Source organism: Neltuma alba, unplaced genomic scaffold, assembly GCF_004799145.2.
Source record: "Neltuma alba isolate B1F8T4 unplaced genomic scaffold, ASM479914v2 tig00012515_pilon, whole genome shotgun sequence".
Classification (NCBI taxonomy): Eukaryota; Viridiplantae; Streptophyta; class Magnoliopsida; order Fabales; family Fabaceae; genus Neltuma; species Neltuma alba.
This window is the reverse complement of record NW_021636982.1, coordinates 285,678-311,883: the sequence shown is the minus strand read 5'-3', so window position 1 is coordinate 311,883 and position 26,206 is coordinate 285,678. Positions and strand designations below refer to the sequence as shown.

Sequence of the window (26,206 nt, the reverse complement as noted above, 5' to 3'; positions counted from 1 at the left end):
AGGAACATAGGTAGGCGAAAAAGAAAGGGAAATGGGTGTGTGGCCTGGAATGGGTTATATGACAGGTAGACGCGCAGAGGAATGGTGAAAATACATAGTACGATGGTAAATTTGGTAATTCTGGTTGTGTGCGAGAAAAAGCAATATAATGTTGTGAAAATACTAATTCTTGTTGTCAATTGTCAAATTGCTGATGTAAACGTACGTTGTGTCATACTTGAATGATGTGCAGCAGCAGAGGATAAATGGCTAGCAGTAGTAGGAAACAAGTATTTTGCATCTTTCATGTTAGAGGGCACTTTGTAAAGACCTCAGAAGGGAAATTCATTTATGAAGGGGGCATCATTACTGGAAGATTGATTAGAGAAGGGATGACATATGAAGAACTACAATGCATGGTAGCTCATGATGTGTGGCCAGGGACTCGTGAATATAAAATGAAGTACACAGTTAGCTTTGACCGGGATACATTCTTGGATCTTGTTGACGATATTGGTGTTGGACAAGTAATTGAGTACAACAATAGTAGTGGCCATGTTTATGTTTGTGAGAATGAGAAAGACTTCACACAAGTGTCACAGCTGGACAGTGTACAAGAGTAAGTTGTTCTCAACTGGTTTTATTAAGATTGTGTGTAGGATAAGAAAGAATATGTCCAATTTTGATAAATTGAACTGTAATACTGAATAGCTGTATTTGTTTATGCAGGTTAGATGATTTGGTTGGCCCTTGTGGAATGTCAGTATGTGCAATGGAATTGGATCTAGACACAGACAACATAAACATATCTTCCGTACAAGATGTGCCAACACTGATAGGAAGTGTAGGTATGGAAACGTTGCCAACCCCAATAGCGGTGATGAATTCATCAAAGTGGGCAGATTTGTTGATGTCAAGAGGGCAAACCTTTGTTAGTGCTGAACATTTTAGAGAGGCATTATATAAGTATAGCCTTGCACACAAGTTTGGTTACCGGTACGTAAAGAATGATAGGCATAAGATGATTGTGAAGTGCTGTGTAGAGGGTTGTCCCTGGGAAATTTCAGCATATGGTGTAGGTGAGAATAATGGATTCCTAGTTGTGAGAAGATTTAACTATGAACACTTGCATTATGCACAAGACAACTTAGTTGTCCCTCAGAGAAAGAGGTGCAAACTTGCTTCAGCAGTCATAATAGATGAGTTGATTTCTTGCATGCACAAAGCTCCAAATGACATTAGACGGGATTTGGAAAGAGAGTATGGGTTGAGGCTCAACTACCAACAAGCATATAGGGCGAAAGAGAAAGCATTGGAAAAATTCATGGTTGTCCGCAGGAGTCTTATATGCTAATCCCTTGGATATGTGAAAGGCTGAAGGAAAGTGATCCAGAAACGGTAGCAAAGTGGGTTGCATCATCAGATAATAGATTTCAAGCTGTATTTATTGCATACGGTTGCTGTGTAGAAGGGTTTTTGAAAGGTGGCAGACCTGTATTATATGTGGATGGATGCCACTTGAGTGGTCCGTACAAAGGAACGTTATTGGGAGCACAAGCGTATGACGCGGATAATGAATTATTCCCACTTGCATATGCGATTGTTGGAGGTGAGACGCTTGATGACTGGGCATGGTTTCTTGGTAACATAAAGGATATTACGGGCTCATTAGAAGTGACAATAGTATCGGATAGACACAACTCAATAAAAGGTGCAGTGCAAGCCGTGTTTGGAGGAGATCGACATGCTTTTTGCTACCGTCATGTGAAGGAGAATTACAGTGCTGAGTTTTTGAAGATAACCAGGGGAAAGAGGAGGACCAGCGGACAGACAAAGGAAGTTGCACTAAAATTACTTGATTCTATTGCATACGCAAGACTTGATAGAGACTTTGATTGCAGTATGGAAAAGCTAATGGCATTTTGTCCAGAATTAGGACAATGGCTTCAAACAAATGGAGACATTGACCGTTGGGCACAAAGCAAATTTCCTTACAAGAGGTGGGACAATATCACAACAAATCTAGCCGAATCCTTTAATGCTTGGCTTGTTGGTGAGAGGAAGCACAACATAGCTGTCTTGATACATGAGCACAGGAAAAATTGGCAAACAAGATGTACCACAGCAAAGAAGCCATGACGAATTGGAGCAATGGTGTGGGACCTAATATAGAGGAAAAGTTGATGGATCATGTGGCCAGATCAGAAAGAATGGATGTGCAAAATTATGGAATGAACAATTTAGGGTCAGATGGGGAAACCTAGATGTGCGGGTAAATCTTGTGTTACGTGAATGTACCTGCAAAGGTTGGCAAATGTCAGGACTACCTTGCCCACATGCGTGTGCTGCAATCAAGAAGGTATATGGTAATATATATGCATATGTCGAGGATTGCTTTTTACTCTCAGCCCAAAAGAAAATTTATGGCAGACTCATGATTCCAGTTGAGACCCATGACATCCCTAGGCCAGATTCCCTTCGATATGAAGATTACTCGTCCACCATCTTCCTACAACCACCATTGACAACTCGGCGTGCTGGAAGACCCAGAGGTAGGAGGATTGAATCACAATTCCAGCAGAAGAAAGCGTATCATTGCTCAGGATGTGGTGAAGCTGGTCACACTAGAAAGATTTGCACTAACCCGAACCCTGGGTGACTTTGTTGCTGAAAATGGTCTTTTATTTTTTTGGTTCAACACACAGCTACTTTTGTACATAAATGAGCCCCACTATGTAGTTGTTGAGTTGTTGGGGAAGTAGCTATGACAACCCATTTTGATTTTTTGGTGGTGGGTTCGATTATATTTTGTATAGTGGTGTCAATAGTTGAAAAATTTCATGACAGTAGGTGACTATAGCTGTCGCAGGATATGTTAGGCTGTAATCTGTCCACATGCGAATGGACTATTTTTAGTTGTAAATATTTGTATGTATGTTGCAAATTGTGTAATGTCACTTGCAAACGGAGATTCCCCTGCCTGTCCACTGACGGACAGCTTCTTCGGGTGAAGGTCATCGTATGTAAATGGACTGATTACAGTTGTGAATATATACATATGTATGTTGCCAATTGTCTAATGTCACTTGCAAATGGTATACGAAACCATACTTGGACAGCTTCTCCAGGTGAATCAGTCCGCATGCAAATGGACTATTTTTAGTTGTAAATATTTGTATGTATGTTGCAAATTGTCTAATCTCACTTGCAAACGGAGATTCCCCTGCCTGTCCACTTACGGACAGCTTCTTCGGGTGAAGGTCGTCATATGTAAATGGACTGATTACAGTTGTGAATATATATATGTATGTTGCCAATTGTCTAATGTCACTTGCAAATGGTATAAGAAACCATACTTGGACAGCTTCTCCAGGTGAATCAGTCCGCATGCAAATGGACTATTTTTAGTTGTAAATATATGTATGTATGTGGCAAATTGTCTAATCTCATTTGCAAATGGGCCCTTGCACAGCTGTTCACCCACGGACACCTCCTTCAGTACGAGTAGGTCAGATGCAAATGGATTATTTATAGTTGTGAAAATATGCATGTATGGTGCGAATTGTCTAGTCCCACTTGTAAATGGGCTGTCCCACACTTAAGGAAGACGCATGCATCAGGTGAATCAGTCCACATGTGAAGCCAAGTATGTGTCTTGCAAATTAGCTAGTCCCCCTTGCCAATATGAACGGACGGATTCCACGTGTGAATATAGGTATGTATTTTATAAATAGGCTAGTTCCCCTTGCAAATGCGCTCTCCCGCACTTCTTCCCTCACGGACACATGCTTCAGCTGGTCCAGTCGACATGTGAACGGACTGATTCCATGTGTGAATATAGGTATTGGTTGTGCAAATAGGCTAGTTCCCCTTGCAAATGCGCTCTCCCGCACTTGTTCCCTCACGGACACATGCTTCAGCTGGTCCAGTCGACATGTGAACGGACTGATTCCACGTGTGAATATAGGTATTTGTTGTGCAAATCGGCTAGTTCCCCTTGCAAATGCGCTCTCCCGCACTTGTTCCCTCACGGACACATGCTTCAGCTGGACCAGTCGACATGTGAACGGACTGATTCCACGTGTGAATATAGGTATGTGTTAGCAAATTGGCTAGTTCCCTTGCAAATGCGCACCCTGTTCAGGTCAAGGACGGCACATGTAAATGGACTGATTACAGTTGTGAATATATGTATCGGAGTAGCAAATTCCCTAGTTCCTCATGGAAATGGACACCTTATTCAGGTGAAGGAGGGCACTTGCATATTTAAGAGGACACGTTGTTCAGCAGATGAACGACACTTGTGAATGCTCTAATTTCTGTTGTTAACTTATTTGTCTCTCTTGCAAATTGTCTAATCGTTCGTGCAAAGGTCTAATCCCTGATGTAGGTTGTTCAGTTGGAAATGGACGAACATTTGGTGTTAATTCCTGTTTTTTTGGTGCAAATTCCCTAATTTGTGTTGTTAACCGTACATCTAATGAAAGTAAACAAGTAGTGATAATATGAATCCATCAAAACAGTCTTCATTAACATCGTTTGTATGCACAACATTTTAGTCCGCATAAAGTGTTCACAACAACAATTACAGTGCTTATCAGCAAAAACTACAAGGTAGGAATTTGATCAGTCATCGCTTTCTCTTGCGTTGTCTGTTAATGTGGTCAAGGTGTTTGGTAACAGCATCTGACTTGATGTTTCTTTGATGCGTCACGAGCCACCACAATAGCTCACACCGTATAGATGTGTATTGATCCTATGGGACAACAACAACTGTTCTCAGTAAGTTGACACAAATGCATGATGTCATTAATATATAATTCAACACCTACTGCTGTATAATAAGGCATGGTGAATAGAACTCCATCCTTCTCTTGTGGGTTGGGCCACTCTCTTAGATATGTGATGACATGAACCCCACAATCATCACTGAAAAAATGAACACATCACTATGCTGCCTTATGTATGTCGATTATAATTTATGACAAATAACTTTCAGTGAACAAAAGACTCACGTATTGTCTTGAACATGAACCGTGGGATACAAGATGTCATTGTTTGAATCTGGGTTGGCCAACCCCTCCAGCTCAGGCTTCACTCTCCTTAGGATTTCAATGAAGTGTGCCCTCTACACAATTACAGATGATTATCACACAGGGGATACTATGGTTGTCCAACACAAAAGTAGCAGAATAATTACACCACTTACAAAAGTTTGCGCCATCATTTGCTGCCCCTTTAATGCTGGATCAGACTTATTCTTCTTCTTTTGGTGCTTCATTGTATCCTCACCACCACGCAGAGAGTCCAGCACATAAAACTTTAGTGTGCTCGGTTCAAACACAAAGCAAAACCAATGCAGTGCAAACACAACAGGTGCAAATATGTATTCACATTCAGCCAAATTGTATCCCACGTGTTGGGGAAGTAGTTCTTTCAGGTGTTTGTCCACTTGCCATGCTGTGTGTTGCTGCACCATCCTTGCCTATCACAACAGCAAATTGCACAGCAATGCAAATTGTCAGTGAAGAAACTGTATCGATAACTTTATTGCACAATTTAAAGCATTGATCCATTAACAGGGGATAGCACTAACCGTGAAATCTGCATCAAATATGTGTCTTTTAACCGCAGAGGCACTCTCATGTTGGTCAGCGTTCAAGGTGTGGGCAATCAGAGTCATGATCTGTAGAATAAAGGAGCAGGAAAATTAAATTAAAATTGTGGCACATTCCATATATGGCCACTTTGATGTAACTTGAATAGGTGCACGTACCCTGTTGCTTATCCACCTTCTGGGACCCAGTGCTTGTAGGTCTGATCGTGTTGCCAAATGCCCAAACATATCTACCATGACCCTACAACAAATATGAAAGTGAAAATAAGTAGTCAGTGTTGCATAGTAGTATTATTCACAGGCTGTCTTTTCCATAATAACTGACTATACTTACTCTTGAGCCTCATCTGGTTGACACCACTCAGTACACACAGTATAAAATGCATCCCTCTCACTCATTTTCACCTTTCTGCCATAAGTAGACATGTAAGGAGATTTAACTGCTGGGACTTTACGTCTACTTGACCTCCTTGTGGGTAGCTGCACTGCTTTGCCCACCATTTTCCCTTCTTCCGTTTGAGCTGCCTGTTCATCTTCAGTATCCTTATCTGCAGCTTCATCTTCTCTCACATTGTCGTTCTCGTCTTCATCTTCCTCTTCTTCTTCTTCTTCTTCTTGCTGTTCATCATCATGCAATTTGTCACCACTTTCATGTGTTTCTCCGCTCTCTACAGTCATAACTTCATCATGTTGTGGCCGCTCATTTTCATCCTCCTCAGTGTGGTGTTCTTTTCCTTCTTCTTCATTGCCTCCCGGTTAAGAAGTTTATTTTCCAGCTTAACTAATTCATCACAAACTAAGTTTTGAATCTTGGTCATCTCATTGTTCAATGTGGTGTTGAAATTGAGCCAAAACTCCTTAATGTCCTGCACATTGTAAATGTATGTCATCAAACAGATATTAAGTCTCACCAACAGACATTATCACATTGGTATTACTCACCGGATGATGGAAACTTGTACTGCTCCCCGGTTGTGTTGACTCATTCACTTCAGCAGCGGGTGGACTGTAGAAAATGCCATGTCGACTCTCCTTTTCCGCATCAATTCTCCTCTTCACAGCCTTATCATCCCAATGTGTGACGGCGTCTTTGTCTTTTGGTTCACCTCCCTGTAGAGGGAACCTTTGCAGGAAGTGCAACTGCAGAGAAAGAAAAAATATGACTCAAAACTCAAATTACATAATACATCAACAGTTTAATGTTCAAAGCATATCCAACAGGCCATATTTTGTAAGGAAATATGCAAGTACCAATAAAAAGTAGATGCACCCTCCGACGACTCTGGCACTCTCGGTCTGTCCTTCCTTACTGCTCCTATTGTACCGTTTAATTTCCTCACTGAGCTCGTCAAGCACAAAGGAAGCCCAGTCAAATTTTTTCCAGTTATTTTCTGTGCAGGCCATTACTTTTAGCACCTTGTCACTCACACTTGCACTTCCCGTGGGACAAAGAAGAGTGCCCACTGTGAAAAGAACAAAATAGAATTCAAAGTTTCCATCTTCTTTATCACTCTTTATCTTCTCCGCAATTTGAGAATATGTCAGTGGAGTATAGTCCTTCTTCAGCTCATTTACTTCATCCTTGAAGCCATCCAACTTCACTTTGGAGCCCTTATCTGGTAACCCAAGAACCCTCCTAACATCTGTACACGTGACCTTCTTTGTCTTCCCCCTTATGGTAATTTGTTTACTTGGGGGGTCATATGCATGAATCAACTCCAGACATAAATCTCTGGGCAACTTATTCAAAGTAATACCAAGAAGATGACCAAACCCCATTTCTTCTACCTTGCGCTTTAAATTTTCTTTGCCATTTATAAACTTTGCCACTTCCTTGAATTTTGTGGGGGAGCACCGAGTAGAAAATGGGGACACATATTTCTCCTTCTTCTTCTTCTCCTCTATCAGCTGTTCCTCCTTCTTCCTGTACGGCTCCCTGTTAGCATCACTCATCTCCCTCCAAATTGCTGAAGCCGCATCTATGATTGCTCCCATATTTCCATGCATCTCCTGCTTCTTTTGCTCCCAATATTCTCCCTTGAATACTTTCCAGCCGGTAACTTGTGCGTCCTTTTTTCCCATCTTCTTCCTGTATCCAATAATCACAAAGTCATTAGTTAGTACATTAAACAGCAACATTCATACCATCCAAACATTTCTTGTAACATAAACCCGGAAATTATATACACACTAATTATTATTGTTAAATCCTTAACTTGTCATACGACAGGACATCAAATTGTTACATGCAGGTTAACTGGATAATGACACCATTCTTCGTGTAAATTAGCTAACATTCATTGTCAGGCCACAAAATATCAGATTCCAACTAACATTAAATTATGCAACAGAGGTGGTTAATTAACTACTTTTTCATGTCAATTCCCTAACTTTCACACTCCAACACAGATCAAACAATTACACCGGCGAACAGTCAAAATTCTGCCAATTGCTCATGTCAATTGCCTAATTTTCCCTGTGAGGCCGCTGCAAACCACATTCCCACAAACATGCAATTATGCAGCAGAGGTGGTTAATTAACTAATTTTCGAGGTAAATTTCCTAACTTTCTCAGTCCACCACGCATCAAACAGTTACACATAAGCTAAGTGGAAATCCAGCTCACTCATGGTGTCAATTGCCTAATTTTCCCTGTCAGTCAACTGCACACCAATTTCCCACAAACTTTGTGGGTAATTTACTGATTCTCCATGTAAATTTCCTAACTTGACAGATTCAACAAAAATATGAAACCGTCAGACAGGAGCTGCGCGGATAATCCCCTAAATCCTCGTGTCAATTGACTAATTCCTCCTGTGAGGCCCGCTACGGATCACATGCCAACAAACATGAAATTTTGAATTGAGTTGTTGTTACTTTACTGATTTTTCATGTAAATTCCCTAACTTCCAGAGTCCACCACACATCAACCACTTAAACAGAAGCTAAGTGCAAATTCACCTAATTGCTCGTCTCAATCACCTAATTTTCCCTGTGAGGCCTCTGCAAACCACATTCCCACAAACATGCAATTATGCAGCAGAGGTGGTTAATTAACTAATTTTCGAGGTAAATTTCCTAACTTTCTCAGTCCACCACGCATCAAACAGTTACACATAAGCTAAGTGGAAATCCAGCTCACTCGTGGTGTCAATTGCCTAATTTTCCCTGTCAGTCAACTGCACACCAATTTCCCACAAACTTTGTGGGTAATTTACTGATTCTCCATGTAAATTTCCTAACTTGACAGATTCAACAAAAATATGAAACCGTCAGACAGGAGCTGCGCGGATAATCCCCTAAATCCTCGTGTCAATTGACTAATTCCTCCTGTGAGGCCCGCTACGGATCACATGCCAACAAACATGAAATTTTGAATTGCCAGTTGTTACTTTACTGATTTTTCATGTAAATTCCCTAACTTCCAGAGTCCACCACACATCAACCACTTAAACAGAAGCTAAGTGCAAATTCACCTAATTGCTCGTCTCAATCACCTAATTTTCCTGTGAGGCCGCTGCAAACCACATTCCCACAAACATGCAATTATGCAGCAGAGGTGGTTAATTAACTAATTTTCGAGGTAAATTTCCTAACTTTCTCAGTCCACCACGCATCAAACAGTTACACATAAGCTAAGTGGAAATCCAGCTCACTCGTGGTGTCAATTGCCTAATTTTCCCTGTCAGGCAACTGCACACCAATTTCCCACAAACTTTCTGGGTAATTTACTGATTCTCCATGTAAATTTCCTAACTTGACAGATTCCCGGAAACATGAAAACTGTTTGACATAAGCTAACTGGATAAACCCCTAATTCCTCGTGTCAATTTCCTAATTTTCCTTGTGAGGCCACTACAAATCAGATTCCAACAAACATAGCTGGTAATTTACTGATTCTTCGTGTAAATTGCCTAAGTTGACAGATATATGCACACATGAGGTTGTCACATGCAACTGGTTAGTCAACTAATTCTTCACGTCAATTGACTAACTCCCATTGTTAGCCCACAAAATCTCACATTCCAACGATCAACGGGATAAACCAAACAAAACAAACTCATTTGCCTAATCCATACGACAACATTTGCCCCTCCCAATTCTTTTCCTTATTCCTGCAAAATGCCTACAAACACTATAGCAATGCAGTTAACTACCAACACTAATTTTTCCCTAAATAATTAATAACTTTCTTACTTAGCCCCCACACAAACTCTTCATGCTACACTCACAAGCGTTCGCTCACTAAATCAGGAGCATTTGCTAAAGGGCAGTCAGGGAAATGGCCGAACACTATGTGACACATTGGTAATCATTCCTGGGTTAGAACCTAAATGTCATTACCAAACACACCCACCTTTCAGTGGGTCATTCCTCCTTAACCTACCATGAAAACAAAATCCAAGAAATCTACTGCATTTAACGGGGACCGCGAAGCTTACCAAATGGAAATCAGTGACTTCTTCTCGCCCTGCTTCTTCCTTCTTTGTCGATAGCCTTGCAAGTTTCCTCCTTTGTCGGCCTCTTCTTATTCTCCTTCCGCTTCTAGTGATTACCACGAACCCGCAGATTGAAGCTGATAGAATTTTTGGGGGCCACGTCGAACACTTTTCGCAGATTGCGAGAGGCAGGAATCTTCCCACAGAGGTAGCACGTTCGCAGTCGGGAGAGGGCAGATTTTTCGTAGAGTGGTAGCACGTTCGCAGACCGAGAGACGCAGCAGTTTTCCCAGAGTGGTTGCACGTTCGCAGAGCGGGAGAGGGAACACTTTTCGCACACGGGTTACGTTCGCATATAGAGAGAGAGCGGGAGGACTTTTGACCGTCGCTTTTTCGCCTTATTTTCAAATTTCAGCGGAAGTAAAATGAGGGGCAGTGGCGTCATTTCGCTTGTGGAATTAATATCAGATTGGCCCCTTGGTCCTGCAGTGAGATTTCAGAATGTTTTGGAGGCTCTTTGAAATTTTTTGTCTTCTGCGGTCCTACAGTGAAATTTCCCCTTTCTTTTACTCAAACTACTCCTACTAATAACGAGTCATAAATAAAATGTATAAATTCTTGTAAAACATACCCTCAGTTTAATGAAATCACAGTAGAGAACAGAAGAGATAGCTCCAAAAAAACTCTTCTTCTTTTATATTATTAATAATTAATAATATCATCAAATTCACTCCCCGAATTATTTTCTTTCAATCCAAAACAATCTTGTGGTAGGAAATAGCTATAGGGTCTGTCTTGAGTACTGCATCTATCTGATCAGAGTTTCTGTTAGAGTAACAGCTAGCTTGTAGTGATAGGGTTTCCTTTGGCTTTCTTTGATGATCCATGCAAATTCTATTACGATCAATTATAATTGCCATGATCCTAATATTGAGCATAGACAGTGTATGATATGGATTGGATTACTGAAGTTGAACTTCCCTTAATTGTCGCTTTGGGGTTACTCCAAAAATTAACCGAATTAATGCAATATAGTGCAAAACTCGGGTCGTTTTACTTTGAGGAGCCGAAAACGAAATTAAACCCTAGTAAATGAATGCAAGCAACCTAAACTATAAAAAGAGATTTTTGATTTTGAAAAGCTGTTAATTAAATACTACGAATCAAATTGAAATTAAAATACTTTTTTTTTTGTTTTTATATAAAAGTGATTAAAATGAATGGAGATTAAAGAAATGAAAATGAGACACACAAATAACACTAATAAAAATCAATCCTCCAATTCAACAACGCAGGCAATCATCACTCTAAAAGATGTGGGAGTTAAAACAATGAATTAAGAATTATAATTAAGCTTTTAATCCAACAACCGAGCCACCTCGAGTTGTCACAAAATATTTTCCTAAAATCCCAACTTACTAACTGCAACCAGAATAGTAAAATGGGATTAAGGATGCCAAAAACCAATGCTTAATTAGAACTCTTAAATCCAAAATAACAGAATTAAAGCTAAAGAGACTATATGATCCAAAATTCTAAGCCACCTTAGAAAATCACAATATATTAATTCCAAAATCAATACAAATGTCATAACCACAACATTATAATTGAGATCAAAACTATAAACAGCCCAATGTCAAATACTAAACAATAATTCAGTCACAATAATCCCCAAATATAATCAGATTAAGCAATACAATTATCCCAACAATCAGAAAAACTATCCTAAGACCTAGGAATTGTTAAACAATTATTGAGTAGGAAATTAAAGTAACTAGAACTCCCCTTTGAAGATCCAAGCTCCTGCCATTATTGTTGAATTAGAGAATCAATAATTAGCCACGGTTTGCCATGATTTCAGAATCTCCTTCGATCAGTTTCCTCCTACACTCGGCCATGGCAGTGAAGAAGACGGTGGTGATGATGATCCTGTTCACGTTGGTCACTCTTTCTGCCTCTTCACACCGTCGCTGATTTATTTCTGCCACCAGAAACAAATCGTGGAGAACAATAAGGAAGGCGCCGTCCAGCTCGTTCGTGCCTCTTCTTCGTGTGTGCGCATTCAGTTCAAGCTGCTGTCTCTCTGTTCGCACGGCCGTCTCCTTTGTTTCACCACGCCGTCTTCTCTCTGCCACCAGTGAGAAGACGCAGAGAAGGTGAGCAGCGAACGGAGAGAATGATGGAGGTTGTGATTGTGCCGTCTCCTCTGTTTCACGCCGCCAATGAAGATGATGAATAGTGCTTCCTCGGCGTGTTGCGTCTGCTCGTTCTGTCCGCCGCACCTCAGCTCCTGTGTCCTCCAGCCCGCTTGCTCGACCGCGTGTGTGTGCTCTGCTCCGTGCGGCGTGTTCGTGTGTCTCTGTTTTTCGTTCGGCCGCCTGCTCTGTTTTCGTTGTCTCCTTCGGCCTCCAGCGCCGCTTGCGTGTATCGCTCTCTCCTCGTTCAAGCTGAAGGTGATTATTGGATATTAGGTTGGGGGAGCAAAACACAACGTTTTGCTCCCTCTTTTTATTATATTATATATTTATTTTTTGAATTATATTTTTTTTTCTTTTTTTATTTTTTTATTTTTAAATCTTTCAAAAACCCTGAAACAAAATTCAAAAATAAGGTAGCATTAATTGTCCTCAAAAATCAATTAATCACAATTAAATCAAAATATGACAATTTTGCCCTTATAAAATAATAATTCAAAATAAAATAAATTAAATCAATTAAGGCAAAAAGGGACCAATTAAGCTAACAAAACTCATATAAAAGATAGTAAAATATATAAAAATAATTGAGTTTGTCAATTACCTTAATTCACGCACAGGCTGCGTCTCCCCGATTTGGATTGTGACGTCGTTGTCTCCTGATGGAACACGCTCTTGGTCCCGGGATTCCTGATCTTGGTCCTGGGATTCCTGCGAAAAACGGAAACCATTAACACGCGACTGAAACATGTATGTAATAAGCCAAATAAACACCAATATTGGATTTGATCACCTACAGCCGGCAAAGACGGAGTATCTTCCTCTGCTCGTTCGTTATTTTGCTCAGTGCTCCTATCGCATGTGCTTTCCTGAGGTGGAACTTCTCCCGTCAGCGTCTGTATGAAAGTAACATAAAAAATTCAAAACTGCACTATTTTTTGTCCATAAAACATCAAAATTCTATTCATTTTTGTAGAATCTAATGACGATAATAATGATGACAAGACAGGAGAAAAACATTTGGGAAGCTGGGGCATTTCAAGGAACATTAGAGAGGGGTGCATTAGAACCCCTTGTCCTTCACTGACGGCGTGTGCTGCATGGGTGACTAGAGAAGTATATCAATAAAATAAATATTTATGTGAATATTTATATTAGATTTGTCACTTACGTCTGGAAGAAGCAGACGGTTTTCCTCGTCTTCGTTTATTTTGCTGATGGTCCAAAATAAGAGAATGATGCATCAGTATGAAAGCGAAAATAAGTGGAGTCATTTAATAGGATAATAGAGCATTATATCCAAGTATTGAATATTTATATTCCGCTTTGGTGATCACTTACAGCTTGAGAAGGCTGCTCTTGGTTATGATTTTGCTGAATGGTCGTGGATGACCGGCTTTGCGCTAAACCTTCTTCCGTCATTCGGGAATCTGGGCGCTGCAAAAGACACAATCCACAAGCATAAAATAAATGCAAGTAACAGGCTCAATTGCTTGAATATTTTGCTGCAAAACTCAATCAAGACATCCACATTGATGTTTCCATCGTCAACAATTCACCGTGATGAGAGGATGGAACTCACCTGCGCTCCGGATTCTGAGTTGTTGCAGCAGAGGATAAAGATGAACAAGCTCAAAACTAATGCTATCGGTACTAAGAAGAACCAGCTGATTTTGAGAAGTTCTTCGACAAACAATGACAGGAAAAAAGTGGAGAACCCTGTCTTGAATCCAAGCTCAGACATCCTTGACACGGACAGCGACATCAAGGCGAATAAGGGTATATTTGGATTAGCGTTGAACAAAATTGACTTCTAACCCAATTGACTTTTGTAACTGAAGTTAGAGTAAAAGTCAGTTAGGATATGTTTGGATAGGTGCTTTTAAAAAGTCGGTTAAAAAAATTAAAAGTTGTTTGGATGATTAATGGAAAAGTGAGTTTAGTTATAAAATGACTGAAAAGGACAAGGACTTTATTGAATAGTAATGTTTGATATTTTATATTTTTAATATGATAATTATTAAAAAAATATCTAGAATTATTATGACAAAATAAAAATAGTTTATTTGTGAAATTATAAAATATTGATTTATTTTATTCTCAAGTAATCCTTGTAATGATTATACATATTAAAGAATTTTTATTAATGGGTAGTTTTAATACACATGATTAACAAAAATATTTTAGACAAAATAACATCAATTTATTATAAATAAATAACTTAATTAATTTTATTAATATCTTCGAATTAGTTATATGATTCTTATATTAAAAATATGTAGTATCAAATTATTGGGTTTGTTAGGGATAATTTTGTCTTTTTTCATTACCATCTTTTCTCTCTCCACGTTTGTGACGGCAAAAGCTCAAAAAATTAGCTTCAGTGTTAGGCGACTTTTTACCCAGAAGTTCATCTGCAAAAACGCTCACCCAAACATTTGGTTGAGCATTTCTCTGCTTGTAACGTTAGTTTGCGCCATTCCAATGCACGTTTTCCGTTGAAAACGTTGATCCAAACATGCTGTAAACCATACGCGATGATGCTCAGTGCATCTGATTTTCCAGCTACAAGTGTGTCAAGCAGGACGGAGATCGCACACGTCACAATGAAAATTGCAACTAACACACCAAATCGGTGACGGTCCGGAACCCAGATGCTCTTGACCCAAAAGACAAGGCACCACAGAGTTGCACCGCCGAACAGATAAGCAAAAGCAATGAGACCGCCAATACCCCACCTTCCAAATGACCTTCTGTAGGTGGAGCTCAGACCAAAGCAAACCAGGCCACCAATGAGTAACAGACTTCCCACATATTCCAAATTCATAAGATTGCTCATTCTGTTCTTTTCCACGTATCAGAAACGGCCTAAAGTTATCAACCAAAAAAAAAAAAAACAGAAAAAGAAAGGGCAGAGAATTAAAAAATGGCAAAAATAGGAGCGGAGGTAGTATAATATTACGTGCAAGTAAATAAAATTATAACATTAATTTAAGCATGTTAGAGATTAGCACCAGCACATATTTTTAACAAGGCAATGGTGACTTCTTTAAGTAATTAATATACAGAACATTGGAGATGTAAAAGTAATACTTGCTTCCCAAGCCACTTTGACTGGGTTAGATATGTTCGTGATGAAGCAGTTTTGGGAATTAATTTTTTTTCCAAAAAAAAAAGGTAGAATGTGTCCTTTGAAAAATCTGAATCTTTAAGCAAATGCTTGGAACTTAAGACTACTATCGTAACATAACTTAAAGACTACTATCTTAACATGCTGTACAATATCATATGCAAAATCCATGTAAGCAGAGGGTATGTATTTTCTTTAAATTCTGTAAGCTCAATTAGATGAACTTAGTTTTAAGGGAAAATAGTAAAAAATTCCTATTTAAAATTTTAATTAGCCAGAAAAACCTCAAATTATATAAGTATAAGTATGATCCGTGAGTACAATATATCATTTGCTGTGTGCACAGTGCATAGCTTTCTTTGTCTTGTTCGTTGGGTTGTAATAATAAATTGGGTAGAACGGATTAAAAATAGTAAAATACAATAGATCGGGACCCGCTTGTGCCGATCGAGAAGAAAGAGCTTAGATCAGAAGTGTTTGATTCCCGAGGAATTCCAAAAAGCAGAGTATAGCATAGCAGAGAGTGTACTAAGATTTTCATTTACAGGCGAAACAAAAACAAATCATCAAAGAGACCTGCTAGCCTTAATCAAATGCCCCCTCCCAGAGAATCGTGGCGACCACAACGAGATCGTACCTGGAGAAAAACCGAGGAAGAAACGGCAAAGGTTTTTTGGTCAGCTCCGTCCTCTGGTACCAAAAGGAAAACCTAGACAACAAATTGTCTTGTTCATTGGGTTGTAATGATAGATTATGCAGGAAGTATAATAATAACCATAGTGGTAAGGGAATCACATGGGCCGACCCCGAAGAGACAGCCTGTGCTCTTGCCCGTTAAAAAAAAAAACGCATTAATATATGAGTATCGTTACAGTTTAGGCCTTTTGTGTTGGTTTTTTTTTGGGTAATTAATGGATCATTAAGGTTTGGCCCAAAGAATACAACCAAAGAGAAAATCAATCCAGTTTTTGAGGCCGCTTGTAACTTCTAAGAGACGACATCATCAAGAAGTTAGGCCACGTTCCAATGTTATAACTGAAGGCCTTCTTTAGTTTTGCCCACAACAACTGGACATAGTACCCTGTAGAAGCCTAAAACTACCCTTTTAAAATCTTCAAGCCATGAAGGCTTAGAAGATTTCGGGACTGATTAGTCCAACATGCAACCGATAGAGAATATACAACGGGCATTAATTCATGTCTCAACAACAAAAAAATTAAAGCACAATCATGTAGATTATTGATTACTTTATCAGAAATATGATTCTGTTTATTGCCTTATTGCTGTGTGTATTCTTTCGTTCTTTATTATAAGATCTAATTTTTTGAATAGGTTTATTTTTTTTATAAGATCCTCTTTGAGTTTATCTGAACATTTAATGTATTATTACCTATTTTATCTATAATTTGACGTATTTAATATATTCTTTTTATTTATTTATTTATTTTATTATTACTCTTTCACGTTTACCTATTTATATATAAGGATATATTTGAGGAAAAAAATTATATTTGCTATATATTACGTACTTGCCTCGTCCCTATCTGCTATCACACTTAATTGATTTCAAGCTTTCGAGTGTTCTTCTCTCCATCCTTCTCCTTCTTCAATGCAATCCTCCCATCCGTTCCAGCAAGCATACTGTACTTATCTTTCCTTGTCAGATTCGTCCACTCAAACCGAAGCGTCCCCGCAAGAACTGTCGGAATGTAACTCGCAACTTCAAAACTGGACTTCCCTCCCTTACATGTGAGCTCGACTGGAAGCTGGTCCAGAAAAGTGATCTCAAATGTGGGAATATTGTTCATGAACACAAAGTAAGGGTTCAAAATCTTATGGCCACGAACTGTGGTTCCATTAAACAGTCTTCTTTGTGTTGATAGCCACAAGAATAATCCTCCCAGTTAATTCTGCGAAAAGAGCACAGAAACTTAACAGAAATGATTCTCAGCAAGTGGTTCCTTCAGGAAAAATCACCAAGCCATCACCTTCCTGAAGCAGTTTGTTAATAAGAAAAATCACAAATAAAGACCCTGAATTATTAAAATTACACAGAAGTTGTCTGAATAAGTAAAATTATTATGAGGGACCCGATTTCATATTGCACTTAGCAAAATATTTGAAATACCCCTCATTAATCTTGCCTCCCTGCAAGTCTTTTTATCTATAACCCTTTTCACGGAGCAATCAGCATCCTGCATCCATTAAAATTTCCTGCCCGGATGAGAATATCTTCTTTGCTAAAGCGACGAGGTAATTGGGATAGGAGAAAGATGCACTTATTAAACTGGCCGAATTATTTGCACAGTCTGGATAATTGAGGATTACTGATTCAAAGCACAAGAGAATTTTTTTCCATAACTCTTTCAACTCTGCCTTCTTCTTCTTCTTCTTCTTCTTCTTCTTCTGGTTGGCTTGAATTAATGGCAGGTTGAAACCTACTAAATATTTCTCTTGCTATTCATCAAATATGGAAACTGGTCGGGCCGCTAATTGAAGGGGCGTAGATTTTTTCTGTCAATTAAAATTAGTGGGTTTCCTGAGGGTCGCGAGTCGAGTTAAAATGTTATCATGATTAATCTAAAATTTGTTTTGGTAGCTGGAGATAGATGAGGAAACTGGTCTAACTTGGTCGCCACCATTGAACGAGCAAAGGTCCTTGTTGTTTCTTTTAAGTCCTTTCTTTAGAAACAATCAACGGTGCGTTCTTCAAAAGTGGGAGATGAAATGGAAAGACTTGGAAGGGAAAAGTATCAATAAGATTCTAAACATCAAAATCTAATTAAATTATTAAATTTTTGTGTATATAAAAATATAATGTATAAATTTACATAGTACATCCTTGACACCAAATAATTATTAATTAATTACAACTAAATCAAATATAGAAAACTTTAAAGGCAAGTACAGATTGTAGACAATGGCCTTACGGAGTAGTGCTATGAAAATTTCTATACGGGCAACTTCCTGTAATTACATAAAAACAGCGCCTTCAACAAAATTCTTCTTATATATTTATTTCGTATACTAAAAAATTACATATTTATTTCATATACTAGAAGATCACTTGTAAAAGGTTCATTCAAATTATGAAAATCATAGAATCGATTTCGCTTGTATTATTAAGAGGCTAATATCCGCCTTTCTAACGGTAAAAACAAAACAAGAGAAGTAAGTTGAAATAATTACCCCAACTAGAACATTTCATTTGGAGATCAACTTGATTTGAGACAACTGAATTTCAAACTTTCGACTCATGAAAAATCCAGCCTCATAGTAGGTGAATGATGATTTTTCCAGGAAAGAGCAAGTAGAAACTTGCTTATGCACTACAAATTAATTGTCACTTCAGAAAGGAGGGTTGATTTCAGACAGTCTTCGAAAAATCCTTAGATGCATAGAAAAACTGGTAAACTTTGAGGCATAAGAACGCTGCTTCTAAATTATGACCTTGCTTGTGCACTACAAGTTGACAATGGAATGACAAGAACTCAGGACTGCTTTACTTGCCTGCCAATGGAAATGTCATAGGAAAGTTTGACATTCTTCAATATTAGCCTTCGAATTTTTTACTGTTTTACATAAGAATGACCATTGTCGCTTACAACATGGTATACCATCCCCATATGCACACATTTTACAACAAAAAGTCGTTAACCTCGGATCTCGTAATTCCTTCACCATAATAACCAGCATCCAACCAACTCGGGACCTTATAACCTTATAATCACTATGCACATTCAACCTGAGTTGAACAACATACAAAATAGCACTGCCGTTGATCTCACTTCACTCAGCGAAATTGCACTTCGGCATTTGTATGGCAATTCTACAAGTTTCAGCACTATTTTTTAGTCTTCACAAACACTTCTTTCAGAAGTGTCAGAAACCACATAGCAAAAGAGAACTGTGAGCTGGTAATGTAAAATATAGGATGCTGCCTGTATATGCTTTAGCCTTCCGTTATCTAGGAAACAAAAAGGGGCGTGGTAGATCACCGCTGACAATGAAATCAACTCTTGAAAATTTTCAGAGAAGGAATGACTTGATATAAACCAACAGATGAATGAAAACCGGCTCCCTTAATTTTTAGACCAGCATTATGCACGAAACTCTCTAAGGGCAGTTGCACTTTAGAGGAGCTCAATCCTGGTTACCTAACATCCCAGTAAAACAATGAGTTTGAATAACTTAATCAAGATCGCATCTTAAGAACTTTTTGGCATGTACAATGGCAGCAGAATGGGTTAAGCTAAGATCCCAAACATCTGTTCACCTGCAAAGCATACTTCTTCCGACAATGTTTGTCTACGACCTAGTTTCAAAAGGAGAAGAAAGAAGGTCTAGTTACTGGAACTTTACATAACAAGAAAGCTTAGCTTGTATACTGTAGGCACCAAACTACCAGAGCTCTAATAAGGAAAGATTCTGGTCATTCAATAGTACTTCAGAGAGCAATTGGTGAGTAGTAGTAGGAAGACAAACCCTGTCATCCCTCCCTGCCAATGATATGCTCATGTTTTAAAGTTTAGCATATTGATTCACAGTTCCAAATAGTGGTGTGCTAAACTAAAGTCATTTGTATTATGCTAAAAGAGAGCAGTATTTTAAGCAATTAATAGACCAGAAATGACTTCAATTTCTGGTTCCATAAAAAATTGTCCCATTCACAAGTTTTACTTTTGCTATCTGGGCCTAATACAATCGTCTTCCTTCCTTTATTCGAGTTTGGAGCTGGCTATGAAATATTGGCAGAGATATAAAACAAATATCATCGGGGACAAAGTATCTTGTAAGTATAAAATCATCGGTGACACGCTGATAGAATTCGAAGCCATACCTAAAATTGCAGTTTCCAGGGAGGAAAAGTCTCTGGCATAATGCAAAAGGGTCTGTTGTAAAGTAGGCTGACCACGCTCAACTAAATAAAGCCGGTTTGAGACCAAATTCTCATATCCATGACAATTCCTTGATCACAAAACTGAAATCGCGCCAGAAGAACAAGAACTCTCCCATACTTCAATACCTTCAACCTCTTCTCTGCTAATAAACAACCTGTTCCCACCACCATCGATCTGCTTAATAATCCCCCTCTCTGAATCCTCTATTTTGTCCACGAAATTTCTTCTATACAAACCCTCAGCATCTCCACCAGCTATTTCTGCACCATTTTCATCCCTTCGAGCCTGGACCAAACCTCTAAATCACCCTCTCTCCCGACAAACACCTGCTTCCTGTAACAATGAATCACACTGTTGCTAACTCTCCCGGTGTTCACCAAGCTTGGGTTCTTTTCTTGCAAATAAATCCACGGATCCTCTTTTAAATGCCGCATGTTCGCCATTGCCAAATCCCCGGATTGAGAGCAGAGCTTGAACAAAGCCAAGCCTTCCACGTCGACGTCCACGCACGCAAACGAATCCCCAAACCTACTGCTTCTACCTGCACCCGGCTCATTCGTCTCCCACACCACCTCGCCGGAACGAGGGTCCCACAATCTGATGTAGCCAGAGTATCCAAAAGCCCCGCTCGTAACTGCACTTCCAACAAGCACGCCGTTCTGGGGTACCCACGTCAGCTTCCCAGGAACCGTATGCTTAGCCTGATTACCAGATTGTCTAGCGAGCTGAGACACGATCTGAAGCTTTGTTTTATCTATTTCAAGGACAGAATTCTCTCTGTGCGGGCAATCAAACGCCGCAAAAATGGAACTCTCTGAGCCAGCTATTGCGTTCACTCGGGCCTTGAAGATACGGGGATCAGAAGGATCAGTCCACTGAACCGTCCCGATGTTGCGCCCATCGGAGAAATCGTAGAAGTGCAGTCCCGCGTTGGATTCTGACCCTATAGCCGCAATTTCGGGCCAGACACGGCAAATAGAATCAATTTCGTCTAGATGGGTTCGAATGGTGCATGAGTGGCTGAGATTCCAGTCGTAGCAAGAAATCTGACCACCGTGGGCTATCCAAATGGATCCATCGACCTCGGCGGCGGTGAAAGTGGGAGACAAGCCCTCAGACGCCGGTCGAATTGTTGCGGTGCTAGAGGCGTCGATCCCATCCAATGGTGACGGCGCCATGGCCGACCTGAGTTGGGCGTCGATGCCGTAGTAAATTGCTTCATCGGCGAGCTCTTGCTTGGAGAAACGACGAGCGGTGGAGGGGAGCTGCTTGGTTCGGAGGAGGGACAGGAGGACGGAGAAGATCTCGGGGTCGCGGTCAATGAAAACAGGGTGGTTATCGCCGGTGTCACGGAGGGAGAGAGCCGTGAGTAGGGAATCCGAACCACCGGAACGAAGGGTGGCAAGCGTCGTCTCGAAGAGCTTCCCGCCGACGTTGAGCTTGATACGGTCGTCCGGAGAGGTCACATAACTGGAGGCAGTAGTTGCCACATCCATTGAGAGAGCACCACGAAGATAGTCCAAAACTTTTGACCAGCTTGGAAAATGGAAATCTGGGAAATAATGGTCTCTGAATTAACATCTCCGAATCGAAACGATGCGTTCCACTGGTTGGTTCACCAATTACGGTGGGACAACGTTGGACTTTTTCCGAAACGTTCCCAACGATGTAACAGAGTTGGAATCTTTGGCTTCGTCTCCTTCATCGTTTTCCCTCAGATCTGCTTTTCTCATCGCCGTCTATTTTCAATCTCAGCTGCAAGAGTATATCATATATCATATAGAAGAATTTGTTATAGCAAATATGATTAAGTTACACAGAGAGAGCATCCTACTTCTGCTAATAACCAAGTAAATTTTCCCGGCAGTCAATACAATTAGCACAATCTGTTTTAAACCCTTTCTTTTTCCTAGAATTTTAGAGTCTTCTCGCTATCCAGTCCTGCAAAAATGAATTTATGACGTAACCTGAGACTTAAGGCATGAAAGAGTAAATACTCATTTATTTATTTAGTTCATCGACATTTGTAGTTGTAAATCTATAAGCAGTGATATGAATAAGCTTCTCGTAACTGGAAAGTAGAGGAACGTTGATCAGCCCTTGCAAAATTACGAAGTTGGAGTAAGTTTCTGGTTCTTCATTTAAAGATGAAGATGAGGCTCTGAGCTGTGTCTAGCCTTACCTCTTGTGGTGTGGGTATGAGCTAATCCGAAACGGGCTGAGGTTTTCTTACTAATAACCTATAAATAATACAGAAAAATTCTCCACACACCATATTGTGGGAATTATATTCCTAGATGGTATAGTCAAAATTGTTCAAGATTAGAACAAGTTTTAAAATTCATCAAACTAAGAACAACATTTTCAATAAGTTTCTTGCACTTGAACTTTATCTTAAACAACTTGTTTACAATCTCTCACCTCACACATATCCCCTACAATGATTTTAATAATAATTGGATTGGATTATCATTTGAATAATGAATTATTAGTAAATAATCAGATGGGTGTTAATTATTATATGATAATAATGGCAATGGTTAATACTCCATCTGGTCCTAAATATAATTTACACGATAAAATGGATCTTATATTTGGGGTCGAAGGAGTACTATATTAATAAAAAAAAGTTATTAATGAAAATAAGTAATGTTTAGGTTTTAAAAATTTAATAACAAGTCATGATTAATTTGACATGAACAAACAATAAAAATTGATCTACCTTACAAATAATGACTCGTGGTACCACATCTTAAACTCCTTTGCATACATTGTAGTTGTTGTTGCATATTCACTTCTTATTAAGTTTGATCAAATATCTCATTTGTCTGCATAGTTAGCATATTTAAATTAATTCAAGGTTATTCAACTAAAGAAATTAATTGTCGGTAATGCTTCATTTGATAGGCCATCTTATTTAGAAATAAGTGTCATATTCATCTGTAAATAATGTAAAATTATCAAATAAGGACATAAATAACTAGAATTGAGGAGGATTGGGAGAGTCCTGGTGGTATAGTGTGAATGATCTTTATACCTTTTTCACTAAAATAAAAAACTAAGCAATCATTCAAATGCGTACAATATTTGTTGGAATCAATATATTAAATGGATTGAGTTAAAAACTAGAGACGTTATCTAACAAAGAGCTTATTTACAAATAAGTATTGTAATTAAATATTATAATAAATCTGATCAATGAAATATATACTAATATTCAGAAAATTTTAAATATAAAATTCAATCTATACAATGTTTACAAGGCAACATATAGATAATTATTAAATTTTTTTATTCATGTCAGATATCACATAATGCGTATTGTCAATATGATAACTATTAATCTAATGAATTACTATATTATAAATTCTTAAGTTTTTTGACAGCGGAGGGGTCTAAATTGTGCTCCTCAAGAAAGCTAATGACTTCTCTGAAACTCTCTACTGTAGGGAGGTAGTATGCGCTATCAAGCCAAATAACCTGAAATGTTTTAATGCAACAACACTTACAAGTGGAAGTACCAGAAAGTTAGAAAAAGTAATAGAATGAAAGCGATTATGCTGTGTGATATATATTATTAGTACCTTAAGAACACCCTCATGAGCCGCTAATCTCCCTGCTACTGCGGGCACTGCTCCAGCCAGGAAGCTAGAGTGATGAAACAAACCCATCTGCCTTCGCCCCACATACAAAGACCTCGTGGGGCTCAGAACAAATATCCATATGGACCTATCTCTAGTATCGAGAACCTTCCCATTTTGTCTATACACCAGCTTGCCCCCTTCAACAATAACTTCATATTCTTCCCTTTCTTTCTGCATTGGTAGCACCATCAATCAGCTAAATGAGCTATAGCAACAGCAGTTTTCAGATAGACTCAGGCCAAATAAAAAGCAAATCTTCATAGCTAAGTCTGTTGGATGTGAATCTATATCTAATTAAAATGGATGTTAAACATACATATATTAGTGAGAACTTACCGGTCCAAGATATTTAACGCATTGGTGTTGAAGTTTGCTCCTTGGACATCTCTCAAGATTCACTTCTTTGCCTTCTCCTACATCCAACCTAAATGTAATAAAAGCTGGAAGTTAGCCATCCAAATCCTTATTAGTTCCTCATCTACCATGTTTCATGGTAATTACAGTGAAGAGATTAAGTTTCAAAACGAGTGTTTACCAGTAGAAAAATGGTTGGCTGCTTTGGCTTCTATGCCAGACATTATAATAGAGCAATATATTGTGACCATATCGATGACGTGGGTCAACCTGTGCAAGAAACAAAAAGAAAGTAACATTGTCAACACTTAATATGGATCAAATCTGTTGTTCAAAAGCTTCAAGATCACAGAGGGTACTCTTCTTGGCTAACGTATTGGAATAATGGATAAGAACAGAGAAGGCTTCAAGGCCTTACAGCTTCAAGCCAATGTCGCCGGGCTAGTCTTTGCGCCTTCTCATTCTTGTACAAACCTTTGCCAACCTGAGTGAAAATTCAGTTAGAAGCTAGACCAAAAAAAAGAAATTAATAAAGAAATTATTAGTTAAACTCCACAGCAATCCAGATTCTTTGTAATTATAAAGTAATTGGTGTGTATTCAAGAGAGGTAAAAAAGAAAAGTTGCTTTTGTGCTTGCCCCTCCCCGCCGTGATAATTGGCTTTGCCCCGAAACTTCTCCCACCCCTGAGGAATCTTGCCACTGCAAAAATGAAAATACACAATGATGTAACACATGTTAGTTCAAGTAACAGGTTCAGTTGCTTGAATATTTTGCTGCAAAACTCTGTTAAGACCTCATTGCCATCGAAGGACCAACATCAACGTGAAGATGGTCACTTGGACTGATGGGACCAACCTCCTGTACTACGGATTCTGAGTAGTGGCGAAGAATCACGATGAGGGAGCAGAAAACTAATGCAATAGGTAAGAGGATCCACTTGATTTTGAACAGTTGTGTGGCAAACAATGTCAGGAAAAAGGTGGAAAAGCCAGTTTCGAATCCGAGCTCAAACTTCCTTGACATGGACAGCGACATCAAGGCAAATGAACCATACGAGATAATGCTCAAAGCATCTGATTTTGCAGGAAGAAGTTTTTCATTCACCGCGGAGATCAAACAGATCACATCAAATATTAGAGCTGCCACAGGGCCTTGGAATTTCTCTGAAACTCGAATTCTCTTGCCCCATAAGATGAGGCTCCATATGATTACCGCGACGAATAGATAAAGAAGGAGACCGCCAATACCAAGCTTTCCAAATGAGATTTTGTAGGTGGAGCTGAAACCAAAGCAAACCAGGCCGGCTATGCCTGACAAACTTCCCACAAATTTCCAAATCATGGCCCGATGGCATACAAGATCTCTTATCCTGTTCATAATTTATTTAACAAAAAAATGAGACCCTCATTATTTGATTTCTTAATTTTAATATATAAATTTGATGAAATTTCAGTTATAGAAATAAACCAATACTACAACGGTGCTAAATAAGATGATAAAAATTTCATAAAGTGAATGAAATTCTATAAATTAAAATTAATAATATGAAAATGGTTTTTAACCCGAGGATTGATGCCTATAATAAATCAAAGGATTGAATTCAAACAAAATAAATTAAAAAGATCTGATTGAAAGATAAAGTAAATTAAACACTCGCGTTTAAACACTTGTGTAGGCACCACAAAAGCTTAACAGAGACTCAACAAATGGGGAAGAGATCAGAAGTGTTTAATTTGTCAGGAATTTCGAAATCTTAGTATAGCAGAGATTGTACTAGGATTTTTGTTCCAGACCAAACAAATAAATCATCAAAGAGACCTACTACTAACCTTAATCAAACGCTCCCTCCCACGCCACACTGCCCATTCCCAGAGAATCGTCTCACAACAAAGGAACGTAACTCTGAATAAGGGACTCGAATTGACGCGGAGAGAAACCGAGTAAG

The 26,206-nt window shown here is 38.9% G+C and overlaps 4 protein-coding genes and 1 long non-coding RNA gene across 5 annotated transcripts; 1 reads left to right on the top strand and 4 right to left on the bottom strand.

Annotated features, from left to right (window-relative positions):
• The first annotated feature begins 245 nt into the window (after positions 1-245).
• LOC114727948 (uncharacterized) lies at positions 246-2,118 on the top strand. The gene is made up of 3 exons (XM_028914739.1): positions 246-598; positions 709-1,239; positions 1,353-2,118. The coding sequence occupies exons 1-3, from the start codon at positions 246-248 to the stop codon at positions 2,116-2,118; spliced, it is 1,650 nt and encodes a 549-aa protein (XP_028770572.1).
• A 2,491-nt stretch (positions 2,119-4,609) lies between these two features.
• Positions 4,610-6,274, bottom strand: LOC114727947 (uncharacterized). Its single transcript, XM_028914738.1, has 7 exons — positions 5,931-6,274; positions 5,756-5,837; positions 5,576-5,665; positions 5,189-5,464; positions 4,995-5,107; positions 4,812-4,908; positions 4,610-4,735 (listed from the first exon to the last, which is right to left on the bottom strand). Exons 1-7 carry the CDS (start codon positions 6,272-6,274, stop codon positions 4,610-4,612), a joined length of 1,128 nt encoding a protein of 375 aa, XP_028770571.1.
• A 6,565-nt stretch (positions 6,275-12,839) lies between these two features.
• LOC114727920 (uncharacterized) lies at positions 12,840-13,415 on the bottom strand. The gene is made up of 3 exons (XR_003738622.1): positions 13,402-13,415; positions 13,028-13,126; positions 12,840-12,941 (listed from the first exon to the last, which is right to left on the bottom strand). It is a non-coding gene; the product is annotated as an uncharacterized LOC114727920 (long non-coding RNA).
• Positions 13,416-20,009: 6,594 nt separating this feature from the next.
• Positions 20,010-21,984, bottom strand: LOC114727916 (BTB/POZ domain-containing protein At3g09030-like). Its single transcript, XM_028914701.1, is given in 2 exon segments — positions 20,010-20,537; positions 20,540-21,984. Coding segments are annotated over 2 exon segments (1,422 nt in total). The 5' UTR covers positions 21,758-21,984; the 3' UTR covers positions 20,010-20,333.
• A 1,469-nt stretch (positions 21,985-23,453) lies between these two features.
• Positions 23,454-25,602, bottom strand: LOC114727946 (IQ domain-containing protein IQM5-like). The gene is made up of 7 exons (XM_028914737.1): positions 25,117-25,602; positions 24,898-24,960; positions 24,678-24,743; positions 24,441-24,529; positions 24,242-24,329; positions 23,846-24,076; positions 23,454-23,741 (listed from the first exon to the last, which is right to left on the bottom strand). Exons 1-7 carry the CDS (start codon positions 25,600-25,602, stop codon positions 23,622-23,624), a joined length of 1,143 nt encoding a protein of 380 aa, XP_028770570.1. The 3' UTR covers positions 23,454-23,621.
• Between the last annotated feature and the right edge of the window lie 604 nt (positions 25,603-26,206).

Coding starts and splice junctions, on each gene's coding strand:
- LOC114727947 (XM_028914738.1), bottom strand. CDS start 6,274: ATGACTGTAGAGAGCGGAGAAACACATGAAAGTGGTGACAAATTGCAT. Junction 5,666..5,755: donor GAAGGTGGATAAGCAACAGG/GTACGTGCACCT, acceptor TTTATTCTACAG/ATCATGACTCTGATTGCCCA. Junction 5,465..5,575: donor TATTTGATGCAGATTTCACG/GTTAGTGCTATC, acceptor CTGTTGTGATAG/GCAAGGATGGTGCAGCAACA.
- LOC114727948 (XM_028914739.1), top strand. CDS start 246: ATGGCTAGCAGTAGTAGGAAACAAGTATTTTGCATCTTTCATGTTAGA. Junction 599..708: donor CAGCTGGACAGTGTACAAGA/GTAAGTTGTTCT, acceptor TTGTTTATGCAG/GTTAGATGATTTGGTTGGCC. Junction 1,240..1,352: donor AGACGGGATTTGGAAAGAGA/GTATGGGTTGAG, acceptor GATATGTGAAAG/GCTGAAGGAAAGTGATCCAG.
- LOC114727946 (XM_028914737.1), bottom strand. CDS start 25,602: ATGATTTGGAAATTTGTGGGAAGTTTGTCAGGCATAGCCGGCCTGGTT. Junction 24,744..24,897: donor AATTATCACGGCGGGGAGGG/GCAAGCACAAAA, acceptor ATTTTCACTCAG/GTTGGCAAAGGTTTGTACAA. Junction 23,742..23,845: donor CTCATGAGGGTGTTCTTAAG/GTACTAATAATA, acceptor AAAACATTTCAG/GTTATTTGGCTTGATAGCGC.